General features: G+C 55.4%; 1 protein-coding gene across 2 annotated transcripts in view; it reads right to left on the bottom strand.

The window, feature by feature from the left end:
- Positions 1-19,646, bottom strand: part of SH2B3 (SH2B adaptor protein 3) — a 45,026-nt gene extending 25,380 nt beyond the window's left edge. For both annotated transcript variants that reach the window (XM_054442146.1, XM_054442148.1), the window contains exons 1-2: positions 19,269-19,646; positions 7,535-8,293 (exon numbers count right to left, since the gene is read on the bottom strand). In XM_054442146.1, the coding sequence (XP_054298121.1) occupies positions 7,535-8,266 (732 nt within the window). In that variant the 5' untranslated portion in view covers positions 8,267-8,293; positions 19,269-19,646. The remainder of the gene's footprint in view (positions 1-7,534; positions 8,294-19,268) is intronic.
- Between the last annotated feature and the right edge of the window lie 1,812 nt (positions 19,647-21,458).

Here is a 21,458-nt window from a genome sequence, read left to right as displayed (position 1 = left end):
ATAGCAAATCCCCATCTCTCTTAACAACAACAACAAAAAAAGACAGAAAAAAGAAAAACGGAACCAGAATTCTTCCTCAAGGTGGGTCATAGAATCTAGAACCCCTCTCCCTGAAAGCCAGCCATAAAACCTAGAAATACAACTCTAACCTTCCCCTACCTTCCTGGGTAGGAGCCATCCACAGAGAAATTCTCCAACCTACCTTGTCTGAGGGAGGCAGGTTGTAAGTTCCAGAAAGGTCCTGCCCTATACCGGGAGGAAGGAACACCATGCAGAGGCCAAGAGAAATGGGAGCAAGCAGGCCTTGCTGGGACCCCGCCTCCATCTAGCTCAGTAGATCACACCCTTTCGTCCCAATCCCATTTTTACACAGCTATCCCTGCTCCATCAAACCTAAACACCAGACCGACCATTTCCTGGGGTCTTTCGGTCTTCATTCCTGAAGGCTACATGTCATATGAAACTTTGATTCAATAACTTTGTGATGCTTTTGTCTTGCTGACCTGTCTTGTTGCAAGAGTGTCGGTCGTGACCCCGATGATGGGTGATGAAAGGCATGTCACCTTTCTCCCACATAAACACACTGCTCCCGTCCTTGCCCTGCCTGGGGCTCAGCGGTGCCCAGGGGAAGGAGGTCTCTAGAAGAAATCATGCCATACTCTCCCATCGCGGGCCTGAGCTGGGAGACCACAGGTGGCCTGGAGGGTCCCTTGCACCCACTCCCACCCCCAGGCAGCCCCAGCAAGTGTCTCAGGCCCTCTAGGCCTAAATCCTCCAATTGTTCCCACTGCTCTTAATGTAAAACCTAAAGTCCCCACTGTGGCCCACAAGGGCCTCTGCAATCCAGCTCCACTACCCCTCCCTGCTCCCTCGAACCCCAGGCTGCCTGGCTATTCCACAAACTTGCCTGGTTCACGCTCACTGCAGGGCTTGTGAACCTGCCATTCCTCAGCCTGGGACTCCTTCACCCAGATCTATCAGGACCGGCACCTCCTGCCAAGGGGCCTTTGCTGACCGACCCCAGGGAAGGCAGCCCCCTCCCACCTCCCAAGGGCCCACGCTGCCCACCTGCAGTGGCCACTGAGACCAGAGAAAGCTGGGACTTTTCTCCCCTTCTCCTGACCTTGGAAAACACAGACATCTCCTCCACCCGCACCCCCACCCCCAGCAGGCTGTGGCCTCCCCTTGCACACCCCCGGTCACAGAGCGCTCTATCCCAGTGCAGCCCTCACAGTGCCCCTGGAGGTGCTGCACCGTCACTCTGCTCCACAGGCCTGGCGTCGCACAGCAGGTCGGGGGCAGAGCTGGGGCCCAACTGCAGGTGAGGCTCACCTGTGGGCTGGGCCCACCTGGCCTCAGACTTCTGGGCAGCTGCCTTCTCTTGGCTCTCTCCTTCCAAAGCCTCTTCCAGCTCTGGGCAGCAGGGCCTCCACCAGGCTGGCACTGGGATTACATCTGCTCCCTCTCCTGTGGGGCACCCTTTAAGTGACAGACCACAAGTGCAGATCCAAAGCTTAAGCCCTTCGCCACCACCCACTGGTTGTCAGAACTTTCTTTTCCTTTTGTTTAAAACTGTTCCCAGAGCCAACCCCTGGGTTAGAGGTCAGGGGTCACAGTTGACTACCTGGCAGGCACATGCAAGACTTGTGGTCTGAGCACCCTTGGCCCATCACCTGGACACAGAGTCACTGAGGGGATGCTCCTGAGCCGCCCGGACTGTTCCACCCGATGCTCCGAGGGGCTAGGAGAAGCCTCTCTAGGGCTGCTTGCTTTGCAGGCAACACCCCAGGCCCCGCAGCAACCACCAAGCCTGTGACAGAGCCTGTCAGCCAGGGCTACGGCAAAGCCCTCTGGGACCTCCCTGGTTCCCTAGATTGGGAAAAGCCCTAAGGAATCTGATGGGGCCCTACCATCAGGGCTCCCAGAGAACAGGAGTCTTGGGGATGCCTTCCCCTGAGGGCCCAGCAAGCATTGGAAATAAACCTGGGCTCTCCGCCTAAAGTCAAAACCATAACCGCCTAAAGTCACAACAACCGTGGCAACAGCAACACAGCACTCATGGAGTGCTCCCAGCGCCAGGAATGTGGCACATGCGCTCTCCCCACCAAGACACACAGCCCTATGGGGTAGGAACTATGAGTACCCCCCAATGTACAGAGAGGGAAACTGAGTCTCAGAAAGGTGATGCCACTTGCCCCAGAGCTGAGAAAGCAGCTTATTCATTATTCAAACCCAGGGCCAGCTGGCTCCCAATACCTGGTCTTCCAAGATTATTTTTATTTTTTATATATTTACTTATTTTTTTGAGACGGAGTTTCGCTCTTGTCACCCAGGCTAGAGTGCAGTAGCATGATCTCAGCTCACTGCAACCTCCGCCTCCTGGGTTCAAGTGATTCTCCTGCCTCAGCCTCCCTAGTAGCTGGGATTATAGGCATGTGCCACCACACCAGGCTAATTTTGTATTTTCAGTAGAGACGGGGTTTAACCATGTTGGTCAGGCTGGTCTCGAGCTCCTGACCTCAGATGATCCACCTGCCTCAGCCTCCCAAAGTGCTGGGATTATAGGCATGAGCCACACGCTTGGCCACCAAGATATTTTTTAGTAGAGATGGGGTTTCACCATGTTGGCCAGGCTGGTCTCGAACTCCCGATCTCAGGTAATCTGCCTCGGTCTCCCTAAGTGCTGGGATTACTGGCATGAGCCACTGCGCCCAGCCACAGAGGTTGTTTTTCAAAGTTAAGAACCCCGGCCGGGCGCAGTGGCTCACGCCTGTAATCCCAGCACTTTGGGAGGCCGAGGCGGGCAGATAACGAGGTCAGGAGATCGAAACCATCCTGGCTAACACAGTGAAACCCCGTCTCTACTAAAAATACAAAAAATTAGCCAGGTGTGGTGGCGGGCATCTGTAGTCCCAGCTACCTGGGAGGCTGAGGCAGGAGAATGGCGTGAACTCGGGAGGCGGAGCTGGCAGTGAGCTGACACCGTGCACTGCACTCCAGCCTGGGCGACAGAGCAAGACTCTGTCTCAAAAAAAAAAAAAAAAAAAAAAAAAAACCCCCACAGTGTCGCACAGATAAGATCATGTATTGGGGCCGTTATTTGTCTTTCATGGTGACACAGCCTCAAGATTTTTAACAAATGATGAGAAAACCGTTTTTTATCTGTGCTTGCGTTTTCCCAACAGCTTCTGATTGTGCTTGGAATAAAACACTAAGTCCTCCCGTTCCCAGTGTCCTCCACCCACATGTACTTCCCCGCTCCCTATCTCCCTCTCTCTGCTCCCACCATACTGGCCTCTTCATGTTGTCCTTTCTTCAAAACATGCTAAACACATTCCCCACTCAGGGTCTCTGCCCATGCTGTTCCCTCTGCCTGGAAGGCCCAGTGATTTACTTAGAATGAAAGTAAGTGACCTCCTGGCCAGGCGTGGTGGCTCGCACCTGTAATCCCAGCACTTTGGGAGGCCGAGGTGGACAGATCACCTGAGGTCAGGAGTTCAAGAGCAGCCTGGCCAACGTGGTGAAACCCCATCTCTACTAAAAATACAAAAACTGAGGCTGGGCGTGGTAGCTCACGCCTGTAATCCCAGTACTTTGGGAGGCTGAGGCAGGTGGATCACGAGGTCAGGAGTTCAAGACCAGCCTGGCCAACGTGGCGAAAACCCATCTCTACTAAAAATACAAAAAATTAGCCAGGCGTGGTAGCATGCGCCTGTAATCCCAGCTACTCGGGAGGCTGAGGCAGGAGAATCACTTGAACCCAGGAGGCAGAGGTTGCAGTGAGCCGAGATTGCGCCACCGCACTCCAGCCTGGGCAACAGAGTGAGACTCCGTCTCAAGAAAAAACAAAAAAAAACTGTTTTTCATGAAAAGCCAGCCCATAAAGGTAGGAAATGACGTTTAAAACGCAAAGAAATTGTCCAAAATATATAACGACTTTTACAAATCAATTAAAAAAAAGGCTAGACAGACAATAAAAACATGCACTTCACAAACGACCAAATTCCGATGGCCAATCAACATATGAAAAGGTGCTTAACTAACTCTGTGAGTCATCAGGGAAATGCAAAGTAAAGCCACCTTGAGATCCGGGAATGCAGCCACTGGCGGTGACTCTCAACACCAAGTGCCTGGCTAACGTGGTGAAACCCCATTTCTACTAAAAATACAAAAATCAGCTGGGTGTGGTGGCACGCGCCTGTAATCCCAGCTATTTGGGAAGCTAAGGCAGGAGAATCAGCTTGAACCCAGGAGATGGAGGTTGCAGCGAGCCGAGATGGCGCCACTGCACTCCAGCCTGGGCAACAGAGCAAGACTCCGTCTCAAAACAAAAACAAAACAAAACAAAACAAAACACAAAAAAACCCACCAAGTGCTCAAGTGTTGGTGGGGAAGCGGAACCACCCGGAACTCTCACCCACTGCCGGTGGGACACAAAATGGTGCAGCTGCTTTGGGAAAAGTCTGGCAATTTCTCTAAAGTAAACATGTACCTACTCTATGACTGAGCAATGCCACTTCTAGGAATCCACCTGAGAGAAATGAAAGGATGTGTGTCTATATTTAGACCTAGATGCAAACTTCATAACAGCCTTATTCATAAATCAAAATAGAAACAACCCAAATATTCATCAACAGAGGATGGGATAAACCAGTTGTGGGACATGGAGACATCTGTGCAATGGAATCTATTCAGTACTCAAAAGAAACAAACCCGGCTGGGCGCGGTGGCTCATGCCAGTAATCCCAGCACTTTGGGAGGCCGAAGTGGGGGGATCATTTGAGCCCAGGAGTTCAATACCAGCCTTGACAACATGGTGAAATCCCATCTTCACAAAAAATACAAAAATTAGCCAGGTGTGGTGGCACGTGCCTGTGGTCCCAGTTACTCGGGAGGCTGAGGTGGGAGGACTGCTTGAGCCCAGGAGGACAGGAGGCAGAGGATGCAGTAAGCTGAGATCGAGCCACTGCACTCCAGCTGGGTGACAGAGCGAGACCTTGTCTCAAAAAAAAAAAAAGGAAGACACTATTGACATGTATGATCAATGTGATCAATCTCTAAAACATTATGCTGGGCAAAAGGAGCTAGAAATAAAAGGCAACCTATTTATTAGCTGGGAGTGGTGGCACGTGACGGTGATCCCAGCTACTGGGGAGGCTGAGGCACGAAGATAACCTGAGGCTGGGAGGTTGAGGCTACAATGAGCCATGATCACACCACTGCACTCCAGCCTAGGCGACACAGTGAGATCCTCTCTCAAAATAAATAATAAAATAAAACAAAGGCAACCTACTGTGTGATTCCATTCACATGACATTCAAGAACAGAAGAATCGAACCTGTGGTGACAAGAGGTGGTATGTATGGGGGTACAGGGCACTGGCCTGGGGGAGGCATGAAGGAGCCCTCTGGGGTGCTGGTCACTGGCGTTGCACACACAGAAACACAGAGCTTCAGATGTGTCTCACACTTCACACACTTCCAGGTCTGCATGTTATGCCACAGTCAAGTTTGAAAAGGTTACTTCAAAGGATTCTTGGATGACTCTCCCAAACCACCAAACCGGGACCCCTCAGTTATCCTCCCAGAGACCCCATTGCTTTTCCTTTAGAACACAATTTACCAGTTTTAGAACACAATTTACCATTTTTAATTCCATGCTCATTTGTGGGTTTATTTCCTCAACAGCCTCCACTAGACCACCTAGTCCCCTAGAACCTAGCATGTGCCTAACACATAGCAGGTGCTCCATAAACATCTGTCGAATGAATGAAAGAGTAACCATAGGTTTCCTCCACCCCCATCGTGAGCCCCTCAGGGCCAGTATCACATCGGTTTTGCTCATGCTCTAGAGTAAGGCCCTACCACGTAACAGGATCCCAAAGAGAGAGCAATTAGATGAAAGCCATATGGTCCTGTCATGCATACCTGAGTCAAAGATGGAGCCTGTCAGGTGAGTAGAACACAGTGACCTTTCAGCCTCAACAGCACAGTAGGAATTAAGCCAGCTGTGAAGGAAAAGAACTTTTTTTTTTTTTTTTTTTTTTTTGAGACAGGGTCTCGCTCTGTCGCCTAGGCTGTAGTGCTGTGGCGCAATCTTGGCTCACTGCAGCCTTGGTCTTCTGGGCTCAAGCCATCTTCCCACCATAGCCTCCAGAGTAGCTGGGACCACAGGCGTACACCACCACGCCCAGCTAATTTTGGTATTTTTTGTAGCAATGGGGTTTCGCCAAAGGACAAATTCTTTTTAACTTGCAAAACATCACCAAGCCACAGGAGGTGCAGAGAAATTCTCTGATGGTTTTGAGCCCTCTGGAAATAAAACACCAATCTGTCAATGCCAGTCTGAGTCACAGTTTTCACGGATCTCAGAGTGACCTGCTACCAGCCCACATGACACCCAAATGTGAAACCAAAAAGGTGTCCCTGGACATTGTACAAAATCCTTGACTGGTACTCCTCAAAACTGCGAAGGCTATCAGCAATAGAGGGTTGGAAACTGTTACAGCCAAGAGGCGCCTAAGGAGACGTAATGACTAAACCTCATGTGGTATCCTGGGGGGCAAGCTGGAACAGAAAAGGGACATTAGAGGAAAACTGGCAAAGCCAAAGGAACAGTGGCGTTTAGCTAATAGTGATGTACCCGTGCTGGTTCCTTAGCTACAACCAATGTACACAGCAGCATAAGATGTGAACCTTCGGTGAAGCTGGGTACCATGTGTAAAGGAACACTACTATCTTTGCAACTTTCCTGTAAGTCTAAAATTCTTTTTTTTTTTTGAGACAGAGTCTCACTCTGTCAACAAGGCTGGAATACAGTGGTGCAATCTTGGTTCACTGTAACCTTCCCTCCCAGGTTCAAGTGATTCTCCTGCCTCAGCCTCCCAAGTAGCCGGGATTACAGGCGTGCGCCACTGTGCCCAGCTAATTTTTTATTAGTAGAGACAGGGTTTCACTATGTTGGCCAGACTGGTCTTGAACCCCTGGCCTCAAATGATCTGCCCACCTTGGCCTCCCAAAGTGCTGGGGTTACAGGCGTGACCCACTGCACCTGGCCTGTAAATCTAAAATTCTAAAATAAAAAGTTATTTTTTATTGTATTTATTTAGAGACAGGGTCTTACTCCATCACCCAGGCTTGGAGTGTGTTGGCATGATCACGGCTCACTGCAGCCTCCACCTCCTGGGCTCAAGTCATCCTCCCTTCTCAGTCTCCCGAGCAGCTGGGACCACAGGCACGCGCCACCACACCTGGCTAATTTTTTATAGAGGTAGGGTCTCACTAAGTTGCCCAAGCTGGTCTCGAAGTCCTGGGCTCAAGCGATCCTCCTGCCGCGGCTTCCCAAAAGTGCTGGGATTACAGGCATGAGCCATTGCACTCGGCCTAAAAGTTCTTTTTTAAGAGGGCCTAGTTCCCTCTGGGCACTCTGTGGCCTCCAGCTGGAAAGCCATCGCACCTCCCCAGCCCGCGCTCTCCCCAGGGTGAAGGCGAAGGGCGCAGCGCAGTGCGCAACCCCGCGGGCAGGGCTTACTTACCTTGGGTGGGTCGAAGAGCTCCAGCACGCGGTCGGGGCCATGGGGGCCCGGGGCCCGGCACAGCGCCAGCCTCCCGCGCTGCCAGCGCGCCCCGCTGTCCATGGAGGCCTCGTCGGCCAGGCTGTAGCGCAGCACCGCCTCCTTCAGGGCCTCGGGTGGCGGCTCCCGGGCCAGGCTCCAGGGCAGGAGCTTCTTGGCCAGGCCAGGCCGGGCGGGGGTCTCAGCAGCCTCTCCGGGGGTCCCGGGGGCAGCAGCGGTGTGGGCCGCTGGCAGCTCCCCGGCCGAGCGGCGGCGGAAGATGTGGCGGAGGCTGCGGCGAAAGTGCTGGAAGGAGCAGGGCCCGGGCGGCCGCGGCGGGGCCAGCTCCTCAGAGCTGCGGGCCTTGGGCAGGCCAGGGGCGGCGGGGCCCGGGCCTGGCTCCGGGGACGCCTCGGCCTTGGCGGGGGGCCCACGGCCTGTGTCCCGGTAGTCGCGGCCCGGCGCGCGGCCGTCGCGCACCTCGCGGCAGAAGTAGCGCTGGAACAGGTCGGTGAACTGCAGCGACACCAGCTCGGCACGCAGCGGCGCGTGCTGCGGATGCTCTCGGGCGAACAGCCAGTACTGGCGGGCCAGCTCCCGGGCAGCCGCCACCGCGTGCAACTCACAGAACTCGCTCCAGCCCCGCGGGGCCGCCGCCGGGGAGGCCGAGGGCGCGGAGGAGGCCGAGGAGGGCTGCAGGGCAGGCCCGTTCATGGCGGAGACCCAGGTGGTGCGGCCGGGCTGAAAGACACGTGGGTGGAGGCGGGGGGACAAGGAGTAAGCAGGTGGGCAAGCAGGTATAGGCCCCGTTACACACCGCACACCACAGCAAAAATCCAACGCCACCATAACACCCAGTGCTGGTGAAGATGCAGGGAAACACGCACTCCCCTACCAAGTGGCAGTCTGTAAGGGGCATGGCCAGTTTGGCAGAATTGATTCTAGACTCTGGAATCCTGCTTTTGAAGTACAAAAACCGTATGATCATCTCGATAGATGCAGAGAGAGTATTTGACAAAATTCAACATATCTTTATGATAAAAACTTTCAACAAATTAAGCATAGATGGTATGTTGTACCTCAACACACTGAAGGCCCTATATAAAGGCTGAGCTCGGAGGCTCAGGCCTGTAATCCCAGCACTTTGGGAGGCTGAGGCAGGAGGATCACTTGAGCCCAGGAGTTTGAGACCAGCCTGGGCAACATGGTGAAAGCCCATCTCTCCAAAAAAAACAAACACAAAAATGAGTTGGCGTTGCAGCACGCGCACCTGTAGTCCTAACTACTTGGGAGCCTGAGGAAGTCAAGGCTGCAGTAAGCCATGATCAGCCATTGAACGCCAGCCCAGGCAACAGAGTGACCCTGTCTCAAAAAATAAATAAATAAATAAAAAAAATAAAGGCCCTATATGACAAGCACACAGCTAACATTGTACTTAATGGTGAAAAGTTACAACTTTTCCTTTAAGGCCAGGGATGAGAAAAGGGTGCCCACTCTGGTCACTTCTATTTAACACAGTCCTGACAGTCCTAGCCAGAGCAATTAGGCTCTAGGAATCCCACTTTTAAGTATTCAAGAGAAATACTTGCTCCCTGCTACATATTTCCTGCTGCAACGTTTATAATGGGGAAAAACTAGAAACAACCTAAATGCCCACCAGCTGGAGACTGGTGAAAGAATCTGGCCCATCTATAGGCTGGAAGACTCTGCATCATGGGGAAAGGGTGAGGAAGACCCACCCCACCACCTCTGGGAGAGCCCCAGGGCTATTCACTACTCGAAAAAGCAAATGGCAGAACAAGACACCCTAGACAATCCCATTTACATGAACATACATAAAACCAAACTACTAATGTTTATGTGTACACAAACATTTTGTAAATGGTGGGCAAAAAAGGTCTGGCAAAAGCAAACTCATCCTGAAACAGTGAGTACCTCTGGGGAGGAATCAGAATTGGGGTGTGGGGATGGCGGGGAAGTAACCAAGAAGCCTGTTACTGCTTATCTCCAGCAAGGATGGCTATGAACACACATTCTGGAATGTGGGTTCAAATCGCAGCACCAGCCACGCGCGGTGGCTCATGCCTGTAATCCCAGCACTTTGGGAGGCCGAGGCGGGTGGATTACTTGAGGTCAGGAGTTAGAGACCAGCCTGGCCAACGTGGTGAAACCCCGTCTTTACTAAAAATACAAAAATTAGCCGGTTGTGGTGGTGGGCGCCTGTAGTCCCAGCTACTCGGGAGTCTGGGGCAGGAGAAATGCTTGAATCCAGGAGGTGGAGGTTGCAGTGAGCTGAGATGGTGCCACTGCACTCCAGCCTGGGTGACAGAGCAAGACCCCGTCTCAAAAAAAAAAAAAAAAAAAAATCACACACACAAAAACAAAAACAAAAATAAATATAAAACAAAAAATAAAAAGGAATAAATTAACAAAAGTCACAGGGGGTCCAGAGGGATTTCCTGCACTGGCAGGGGACCCTCAGGACTGGCAGACCTTTGCCTGCCCATCTCAACTGGGGCACTCTTCTCCTCCCATGGCCAGAGGGCCTTTCCTTAGGCACAACATCACCAGAATGGCACTGAGACCCCCCACCCCTCTGCTGTCCACAGTGCAGAACAGTTGGGACCTCTGTGGGCACCATCCTTCCTTCCTCCTGACCCTGGCTGGGCCTGGGCCCCTGCTGGGGACCACATATCCGTGTCGCTCTTCAAGATGGAGAAGAAATGCTCTCCCTACTCGGGCACAAAACTGGGCCCCAGATCCCTGATATCAGCATACCCTGAATGAACAGCAGTGCCACTCCAGTGACTCCCTCCCTGGGCAGGGGTAGTGGCTGCACAGCACAAGCTACAGAGCCACAGGGGCCTGGGTACAATTGCTGCCTCCAATCACGCCCTCCTTCATCCTCTCTTCAGGTGTTACTGAGGGCCTACTGTGTGCCAGACACCAGGCTAGGCCCCGAGATACCACGGTGAACAGCACAGACGAACACTGCTCTCCCAGGGCTCACATTACAAAGGGGGCCACGTATTGGCTGTGTGGCTCCTGATGCCTGACTCAACCTCTCTGAACTTGGATTTCCTCATCTGCCAATCAGGTGGCAGCATGGCATCCACCTTGCAAGGTGTCTGTAGGGAACCCGTGAAAGGGAACGCAAGGTGGAGATGTGAACCTGCAAATGGGGTTCTCTCTGCCACACACCCCTCCACAGGCACCGTCTCTGCATGTGGCCATGTCCCGCTGGGCATGTCTGCAGGGCAGTGGCAACAAAGGGTGCCCCTGCCACATGAGGCCATGGTGGAACCCCCATGGCCGATCTCCACAAGAGACCCCAAAAAGCACAAGTAGGTGCCTCTGCCCTCGCTGGAAGGGGGCCATGCAGAGTCGACAATGTTTTTTTTTTTTGAGACAGGGTCTTGTTCTGTCACCCAGGCTGGAGTGCAGTGGCATAATCATGGCTCACTGCAGCCTAGACCTCCCAGGCTCAAGCTATCCTCATCTTGGCCTCCCAAAGTGCTAAGACTACAGGCACACACCATGACACCTGGTTAATTTTTGTATTTTTTGTAGAGATGGGGTCTCACTATGTTGCCTAGGCTGGTCTCAAACTCCTGGGCTCAAGCAGCCCTCCCGCTTTGGCCTCCCAAAGTGCTGGGATTACAGGCATGAGCCACCGTGCCCTGCTATAGTCGACAGTTTTGTACATCACAGGGTCCTTGGGACCCGCACACAGTAGGTACTTTGCACACAGTAAGTAGTCAGTAAAAGCTGTCAGGCAGATGGGAAGGGAGAGGGAGGGGCCACATCTGCCCTTGGCCACCATGTTCTTCCTGTCCCTGAAGGGGGAGGGTCTTACCCCTGCATGAGGGCACCTGTTCTTGGTCAGTCCTACTGTTCCCCACACCCAGCCTTGACACAGGTGAGACAGGCACTGCTCTCATGGCTTGGAGGATGCCCAGAGAGCTGTGATTCCAGACCCAGGCTCCTGCCCCACCTACACGATCTGCCTCTAGTCACGCCGGCTGCCTGTGGGTGTTGGCATGAGCCATTCCCTCTGCCCTGTCTGCTTCCAATTGCACATAAGAGAAGCCTCTTCTAAGCTCCCAACTGAACTTGACCTTCAGCACACTGGTCACACATTATCACTTGACAGGATGCTTTTATTAGTGACTATCTCTCCACCAGACTGAGTTCCATGAGTCATTCCCTGCTTCATCTCCAGCTCCTAGCATACAGCAGGAGCTCAATGAATGCCTCTTGAATGAATGAACGTATGAATGCAAGAGATCAGTTGGATTTGCAAACTCTTGCTCTCTCAGCAGATGCATGGCAACCAGCATGAACCAACCTCCCCCGCCCCCTGGGCCATCCTACCGCACACACAGTAGGTAGGATGACACACAGTCCTGTATGTCAGAGTCTTGAAGCCCAACTGCAGGGCCAAACCCTGGCAGGAACCTTCCTCAGAACAGCTGCACCCACTCCAGGTCCCTCACTGCCCAGGCAACGGCTGGGAACCCCCCTCATTGGGCCCCTTCCACAGTCCTCCCATAAGAACAATCGCATTTACTGAGCCTCTGCTACACATCAGACATTTTTCTTTCTCTTTTTAGAGACAGGGTCTCACTCTGTCTTCCAGGCTGGAGTGCAGTGGCACAATCATAGCTCACTGCTGCCTCGAACTCCTGGGCTCAAGAGATCCTCCTGCCTCAGCCTCCAGAGTAGCTGCAACTACAGGCTCATGGCACCATGCCAAGATCATATCAGGCATTTTTCTAACTACTTTTACAAAATATTGCCTCTCCCAAGGTTCCTAACAGCCCTAGGAGGTAGGTCCAACGATTACTTCCATTATACAGATGGGGAAACTGAAACAGAGTGGCCCCATAGCTAGTGATTATAGAGACCCCCACACAGAAGGGACCCCCAAAATGTCTGATCGGTGCCTAAATGCACACAAGAAGGGCTCACTTCCCAATGAATGCTTATTGGATGAATGAGTGAGTCCCAGAGGAGAGAATATAAAGGTCTCATTCAGCTCCAGCTGGAGTCAGGAGTCGGCAGTAGCTCTGTCCAGGTCCCAAACCCACCAATGATCAGGAAAACAGTCACAGGGCAAAAGGAAGAAAACAAAAATGAGAGGCTGGGCTCAGTGGCTCACACCTATCATCTCAATACCTTGGGAGTCCAAGGTGGGAGGATTGCTTGAGCCCCAGAGTTCGAGACCAAGCTGGGCAACATGATGAAACCCTATGTCTACTATAAATACAAAAAAATTAGCCTGGCATGGTGGCTGGGCCTGTAGTCCCAGCTACTCAGGAGGCTGAGGCGGGAAGACTGCTTGAGCCCAGGAGGTCGAGGCTGCAGTGAGCTGTGATCACACCACTGCACTCCAGCCTGAGTGACAGAAGCAGACCATATCTCTATAAGAAAGAAAGAACTGATGTCTGCAGTGTGCTTGGCACGGGGCTCATAAGTGGCTGCTGCTATTTTCTTACTATCACTGTTAGAAAAGAGCTCCAGCCTCGGAGTCAGGCTCGCCTGCCATGGGAAGCCACAGGGGGGCCTGCCTCATGGGCTGGGCTCGGGGCGTCACGGGGAGCTGGAACAAAAGACCTTCTCAGGGGAGAGGGGGCTGTTCAGGCTGCTCCGGGCAGGAAGTTGCCAGCCCAGAGCAGTCAGCTGTAGTCCAAGCTATGGACGGGACTGTGCCAGGGAGGGTTTTTGGCCCGGAGGGCAGCCAGGCCACAGGAAGGTGGACCCCTCCCTGGCCCTGGCCCAGGCAGTGGCGTTTATTGAGTGCTTACTATGTGCCAGGCGCAGAGAAAAAGCAATTGATCAGATGGTGACAACCCTGGGATCAGGGGCTGACAAGCTGTGGACAGGAAGCAATGATGATCACGCCAGGGGGACCTGGGGCCCTCAGGCTTCGATTGTAGGGTATGAGTTGGGGGCAGGGTGTCTTTGGGACACTTCTATCCCAGCGCAGAGCTTCAGGGGAGCCTGGTCAGCCAGAGAAATAAACCACCTTCCCCACAGAGGGGCCCTAGCACCCAGGAGACCCCCCTCACCTACTCAGCCTTCCTTCTGGGGCAGGAAGCTCCCAGCCATGGGGGTCTCCAGGGTTTCCCCAAATCCTGCAGCCAGGTGAGGGGCAGGATGATGTGCAGAAGGAATATCTCAGCCTGGTGCATCCTGGGCCCCCACCCCCAAGTCCCTCCCTGCAGCAAATACGTGGAGGCAACTAGCTGCACGCCCACCAGCTGGGGCTGGGGGTGTCTGCATCTCAGGACCCCAAGATCAGAACACAACCGGGTCCACCAGAGGACTATTGAGGGCCTCGAAGCAGCAGCGGTGCCTGGTGCTCCCCAAGAAGCACAGCCAGCCCCAGGCACCCTGGAGCCACCAAGTCCGTGAGAAATCACAGGACCTTGAATTGCTGGGAACCTAGCTGAGCTGTGGGGTCCCCTTAATCCATGCCCCCCCGAGATCAGGGCTTCTCAGCCTCTCCTCTATCTAATCACCCTGGATAATAGTATAATTCGGGAGGCTGAAATTTTCCTTTTAATAATCAAGCCCACATGCAGAGAAAGCCTTTATCCATGGTAGGAATTCCCCTGCCGAGGCTTGGGGAAGATTTTTTTTTTTCCTTTCTTTGAGACAGGTCTGACTGTCACTCAGGCTGGAGTGTAGTGGCCTGATCACAGCTCACTGCAACCACGACCTTGTGGGTTTAAGCAATCCTTCCAAGTATCTGGGACCACAGCCATGTGCCACCATACCCAGCTTTTTTTTTTTTTTTTTTTTGGAGAGACAGGGTCTCATTATGTTGCCCAGGCTGGTTTCAAAATCCTGGGCTCAAGTGATCCTCCCAGCTTGACCTTCCAAAGTGCTGGGATTACAAGTGTGAACCACTGCTCCCAGCCTGGGGAAGATTTCTTAAAGTGTGGTAAATGAAGTTAAATTGGGCCAGTCCAGAGCCTCCACTCTCCCCTGCCCCAGCTCACAGACATAGGCAGGAAGTCTCACACCTTCAGAGGGGACACTTCCTCCAGGGAGGCCTCCCGGTTGAATCTAGGCCACAAGGAACATTTCTATCTTCCCCATGCCTAGCACCAACTGCTCATAGAGTCCAGATCCTGTGGCCTAAGGAGGCCCAGAGAGTTGTGGAATTCTGACATACACTGCCTGGCAGGCGGCCTGCTGTCCTTTCACAGCATTCAAGTTGCCAGACACAGAGATTCCCATGGGAAGCAGGGGGCGAAGGCAGGGTCCCTGGGGAGACAGAGAGGTGGGTTCTACCCCAGGCCACGGGGCGGCCGGCGGGGCACTGATGCATCCTTGCTGGGGTCACCTTGTGCCCTGGGGACATTTATCAGGCCAGCACAGTCTGCCAGAACAGGAAATGTCCTCTGGCTTCCTCTGCCCACACCGCCAGCCTGACATCCCAGCCACCACCCCAGCTAGGTTTCAGGAGGTAGGGAAAGCCAAGAACCATCTCCCTGCGGAGAGGCAGCACCGTCAGAATCCTGCACGCCCCCCATCCCAAGGCCATGGCTTCTTCCTTTCACTGCCTCTGGGTTGAGGGCAGACAGGGGAGACCCTAGGAGGGCAGCCTCTGGGTGAACCTCCTCCCCACGTGCTACTTGGGGACATCAGGAGGGACATGCGTAAGCCCTCAATTACCTCGCCTCTCGCAGCATACACTGCCCTCTCTGGGTCTCTTCTCCTTGAGATGACACCAGTGTGTGAGCTCTGAAAGGGCAGATCCCATGTCAGAGGTCCCCTTGTGTGTCCACCTCCCTGATTGATCACATTCCCAGTCTCCCAGCTGGGGCCCCCCATTGGGCGCCTGTGAGTCAGCCCCTGTGAGGAGGGCATAGACTTCCTCCCTCCCAGGCCTCCCTGGGGACACATGTCCTGGGCAGCAGCTGGCTCCCCACTGGCCAGCCGGGGGGTGGCCACATCCGGGTGGGCCCCCAGGGGCTCCAGGCCTGGCTCACAAGGAAGCCTGTGGCCCGGCCCTGCTGGCCGACCCCTGACGGGGTGGCGTGGGAGGAAAAATCTTCTATCCAACTGCTCAGCTGCCGGGTTTCCGGCTGGGGCGGGGAGTGGGGGGGAACCAGGAGGACCTGTTCCCCTGGGGAAGTGTCCTCTGCCCCTGCTGGGAGGAAGGATGGCTAGAGGTGGCCAGCAGAACCCTGGAGCCCTGGTAGAGGGACGCTTGTCACCCCGGCGGCAGGGCCCCATTGAGCAGATGTCCAGTGGTGGCCTGGTCCTGCTGCCAGGCCTCAGGACCTGCTCAGTCTCCAAGGGATCTCAAGCCCCGGGAAGCTGGGGAGCTGGGGTGCAGGACTCCTGGGTCCAATAAGGCCTGACTCAGCAAGTGACCCCAGCTGAGTCACTTCCCCTGGGCAGCCTGCCTGCCTCAGTTTCCTCGGGAAGGGTGGGTAGTGAGGAATGGGGCCTTGCAGGGAAGGAGCGGCTAGCACCGCACCTCTGGACTCGCGGAGGCAGGTGTCTCCGGTCTGCCAGACGGCAGCAGCTTCCTGCCCCGCCTCGTCAAAGATGCTGAACGCCCGCGGGCCCTTGGGGACTGTTTTCCCAGGAAACCTGGCAATTAAGTGCCAGCCCCTATTGGGCATGAACAGCAATGGCTTGCACTTATTGAGTGCCAATTGCATGCCAGGCACTGTGCATGCCTCCTCTTCTCAAAACCACCCTAACAGGGAGTTGGCAACCCCCCTATTTCATAGACAAAAAGACCTGTGGCTCAGAGAGGCTAAGGGACCAGCCCAAGATCACACAGCCAGAGCAAGTACAGCCAACACAGTTCCAGTCTTGACACTGTACTTCACACACCCACCCTGGGGAGGCTGGAACTCTTGGCTTCCATCGGGCAGGCGAGGTCCAGATCAGAGAAGCCAGGTAACCTGCCTAGGACCTCACACCTGGAAGCTGGCGGAGCCCAGATTCGGCTCCAAAGTCCATACTGCTACCAGGGAGAAGTGGGAATTTAGCAGGAAAAGCCTCTCGTTTTATTAATAGCAATAATATCTACTATTGTTAATTGAGTACCAGGCTCAGCGCTCAGTGCTTTATGTGCCATGTCACAGCAAGTGCACAGCTGTTAAAGCCTTTCACAGATGTTGTCTCAATTGCCTCAGAGAGGTTAAGTGACCAACCCAAGGATTCCCAGCAATGAACACCAGCCCTCAGAAGGGTGTGGCGTCATGTAAACTGGGTCCCAAAGGTGTTTTCAGCAAAAGGAGCTGTATTGGCCCAGACTGTGGGACAGCTCCCTACTATGTCCCTGAGACCCCCTTCATTGACCCTCCCCACCTTGGCTGGGGAGGGCACCTAGTTTCCCCTCACCAGAGACAGGTGGCACTGAGACTGGCAGCGAGGAGGTCCCTCCAAGTGCCTCCGGCTCTGCTCCACCTGGGATATGGAGAATGTCTGGGGGTGGCACAGCAGGACCCAGAAATCCAAGGGCCCAGCAGTCCTGTGGGATCTGATTTGTACTCAAAAGTTCTATTTATCGGAGGAGGATCAGGCCCAGGTTTGAGAGGCATGGGGGTTGGGGGGGGGAGATGAGGAAAGAAAGCCAGCAGAGCTAACACCCACAACAAAAAAGATCATTCCAGCCCCAAGGCTACTTCTTCTCTTCCTCCTGACCAAGCCACTCTGGACACTGTGAATTCACTCATTCATGGTTCCCATGACTCTAAGAAGTAGGTACTATTAGCACACCCATTTCACAGATGAGGAAACTGAGGTGGGGCAGTTAAGCAAGGCCTCATAGCTAAGGAAGTGCCCAGACCGTCAAAATTCTGCTCCCAAAGACCCAGCAGATTCCAGTGCTATGTATGCAAGAGATGCTCAAGGGAGACTACTGAAGGAACACCTCATAGCCAATAACAGTAACACTAATGAAGGCAATGATAAAATCACCACTACCACCACCACCACCTGCAACTGAACCTCTCTTTGCCAGGCAGCAGGTGCTCATTACACACTGGCTCATTAAATCTCCACTGCAAACCTGTTATTCCCCCATTTTACACAGAGGGAAACTGAGGGCAGAGTCACTTGCCCACGCCTTCAGCTGAACGAAGGCAGTAGGAGCAGCAAAGCACAGTTTCCAGGACCCTCCTCACTATCCTCCTCCACTTCCTGCTAAGCCCCTGCAGACCCTGAGCCCCCAGCTGCTGATGCTCCGAGCCAGCCCCTTCCCAGCTGGCCGCTCTGTGGCCCACAGGCACTCACAGAAGTTCTAAGAATGCTCACCCTTTGGCTCAGAAGGATTTTCTCTCCCAGAGGGGGGTAATGGGAAAAGGCTCAGGAAAAGTGCACTAAAAACCCTTCCAACTTCCCCCAGTAGGCCCTGGCTCTCATCCTCCGAGCCCAGCCTGCCCAGGTGGCCTCTGACGGCTCTCCCTCCACGAGGGCAGGTCCGGAGGAGCCTCCAGAGCTGTTTCCACTCAGGCAGCCAGGTCAGTGATGGGAAACCCAGACACAACCTGCGCCTGCCTCCCTGGAGACCCACAGGCCCACTGCCCTGGCAGGGGCCCTGAGGCCTGGCTGCTGGCCGGTGTTAGGGAACTGTCATCTCCCTGGCGAGGGGCTGCGGGTCAGATCTCGGTCCCTCCTGCCACCAAAGTTGGCCCTGCCGACATTGCCTTGCCGGGGCCTCTGCTCTGAACCCCCCACCAGATTTCACTTCCTCCCACTCAGCCCAGCCTGGCCGTGCCCCTCCCTGGAGGCCCCCAGCTGCAGGCAGTGACCTCCTCACCTACATCATTGTGGCTGGGAATGGGGAAGAGAAACAGGAGAATGAGGAAACTAAAGAAAAAAAGAAGCGGGACAGGCAGGCAGACCCTCCTCTCCAGTTCCTCAAATGCAGTCCCCCTCCCTCAAAACAAAGCTCCCCTGGCCGGAGGGAGGGAAGGGAGGGGAGGGGATTTCTGCACCAGGCATCAGAGACCTCTGAAATACCCTCCCTACCGTGCGGATCTAGAAGACCAACACCCACTCCAGACGTTTTTTGGTCAGGGGATTCCCAGGGAACCCCAGGCCAGAGGTGTGAGAGGATTAATACCAGAAACCTGTCTCTGGGACGCCTAGCCCCGGTGAACCGCCCAATTCAGCAGCATGCGGGGGCCTGGCCCGGTCCACCTAGGCAGTGCAGGAACTGGGGAGAGGGGCTTCCTGAATCAGGGCGCTACCCTCTTAGCCACATGGCCCGGAATGGGGAGTGAGGAGGGGCCGGCGCATCCTCCCCCGCTGCCCCCACACCCAAGGGCTCATCTGTGCTCACAGCCTCAGTTTGACTACTTTCACTTTCAGGGTAGCAATGGGTGACCCCTGACCGCTCGTCCCCAGGCACAAGTTGAGGGGAGGGCCGCCCCCAACCGGCGAGGCTGCTGTAGGGTGGGCTGGGGGCGTCAGCAATGCCCTCTCCCCCATCCCATAGCCTCAGTTACCCCAACGCTCTCCCTAACACGTGTGTGGGTGGGGGTAGTGGCTGAGTGGGGGGTCGTAGGCGCCGGGAGCCGTCACCCCGGAACGCCTCCATCTGAGTTAGCTACAGGGCAGTATTTTGGGCTGGGGGTGACGCGCAGAACCCGGGCAGAACTGGACACGGGGCCTCCCCTTTCCCCACGAAAGCCCTCCCGGCCCCGGAGGAGGGCAGCGCGGGCAAACGCGGGCTCACCTGAGAGACAGGAGCTCTGGGCCCGGCCGGCCCATGGCGTCGCGCGCCCCCGGGCCCCCGAAATCCCGAGGGGGCGGGCGGGCCCCCGCCCTGGGCGCGTCCTCTCCCGCCCGCCGGCTCCTCGCTCGCGGCTCGCTCGAGCGGGGCTCAGGCAGGAAACCCGGGCTCGGAAAATGGCCAGCGCCTCATCATTTCCGCCGCCAGCGCTTGACAGTTGCGGGAGGATGCGCCCCCGGGCCGCCGCCGCCGGGGAATCTTTGCGGCGGCCGCCGTCGCCACCGCGGGCCGCGACAGTCCGGGCGGGCAGCCGAGCGGAGGCGGTGGCCCGGGCCCATGCCGCACCGCGCCGTTATGTAAAGAGGAACCGGCCGGGCGAGCGGAGCCGGGCGGGGGAGGGCGGCCGCGACAGGGGCGGGGCAGGGGCGGGGCCACCAGGAGCCACGCCCCAGGCCGCGCGCGAGTCGGAGATTCGGCTGGAGGGGCCGGACATGAGGGCGGAGCCCGGACTGGCCCCGCCTACCAATCCCGCTAGTCCCCGGCTGCCCGGGTCCGAGGGCTCTCCTGGCGCGGGTTCGGAAAAAGGCGAGGCCTTGCGAAGCCACGCCCACCACGTGCCCACCCGATTTCGCGTCCCACAGCCTGAAGATGGAAGTGAGGATCGGAGGGGCGGGGCGACCTTAGCTCCACCCACTCAACGCCGGCAGGTCACCAGGTGCCTCAGCGCCTGGAGGCGGGGCCAGATGAAGGGGCGGGGCCTAGGGCGGGCCGGGTCGAGGGGCCTGGCCTCCAGGGGGCGCGCCCCTGCTGACTCCCTCCTGCAGGGCCTTATCAGTGCCCGCAGGGCTGGGCCGTGCAATAGCGACCACGGCTTTCATCATCGCCCCAGGGAGGGAGCCCAGCCCTGCCCGGCCCTGACTATCTGCGATCATGCTGACCCGACCCGCCACGGCTCCAGGCCCCCGATTTGGGTTCTGGCCCCAGCCCTCAGCTTTGCCTTTGCTACAGCCGGTGCCCGTATAGCCCAGCCTCGCTCCGGCCGCCCGTCCTGTCCCCCAATTCTAGGAGGGGTGCATCTTTCTCCAGGAAGCCCTCTCCGACCGCTGGCTCCCGTGGCCTCTGCGCCCACCCCCTGCCCGCCCCCGGGCTACTTACATTTTCTCCACGGCCTCATGGGGAGCTGAGACGGACAGTGGGGTTCCCCCTAGTCCAGAGTGGGGCATGCTCTCAGCCAGCCTCTCCCCCAACATGTGGGAAGGCGGGGAAGGAGGAATGTACTCTTCTCCCCCTCCCCCAACAGGAAACAAGTCGCCCACGCCCCCAGCTTGGAGGGGCCACCTCGAGCCTTCCCAGGCAGCAAGTGTCTCCATTCCACTGCCTCCCCCTCTTCCTACCCGGGCAAATGACTTGACTTCTCCGTACCTCTCCACTTCCTTGCCTATGAAATGGAAATAATGTGTACCCACTCTCCTGGCAGTGAGAATTAAGTGAGTTAATGCATTAAAGCAGTTAGCTCGAGGCACTTGGCTCCAGGAAGCTCTCTGTGTTAAACAAACCGGCCCCAGTCCTGACCTTAGAGCTACAGGAAGGGGTTCCCCAGAAGGTGGGGATTTCCAGACTCCGAGTAGATGGGGGAAGGGAGCGGTCTGCTACAGGATTCCTGGTGTCCAATGACCTTGAAGAAAAAGGCCACAAAAATCTGCTTTCCGCACATTTCCAAGCACTGTTCTAGGCTCTGGGAACACAGCAGTGAACAATACAGATATCCCTGCCTGCGTGGAGCTGATATTCTAGTGGGGGGACATAAGGCACGAATAAGTAAGTGGAATCAGTTATGACAATGACAAAACAGTTACGGGATGGAGAGCCGGAAGGGGATGTCTTAGATCCAGGGCTCAGGAAGGACACCTCTGAGGAACTAACATGTGAGCTTAGAACCCTCCATGACAAGAAGGATCCGGGTGCTATAACGTCTGAGGGAAGAGCATTCCAGGCCAAAGGAACAGCATGTGCAAAGGTGCTGAGGTGGGAATACATGTGGTGCATTGGAAGAAAGTCATAAATGCAGTGGTGACACCTATACTGGTAAGACATGATGTTTCAAAGGTGGGCCCATCACATGGTGTCTTGAAGGGCTTGGTGGGGACTTTGGGAATTATTTTGAGGGCAGTAGGGTGCCATGGAGGGTTGTGA

The sequence above is a fragment of the Pongo pygmaeus genome, chromosome 10, assembly GCF_028885625.2.
Source record: "Pongo pygmaeus isolate AG05252 chromosome 10, NHGRI_mPonPyg2-v2.0_pri, whole genome shotgun sequence".
Classification (NCBI taxonomy): Eukaryota; Metazoa; Chordata; class Mammalia; order Primates; family Hominidae; genus Pongo; species Pongo pygmaeus.
This window is presented reverse-complemented; position numbering and strand designations above follow the sequence as displayed.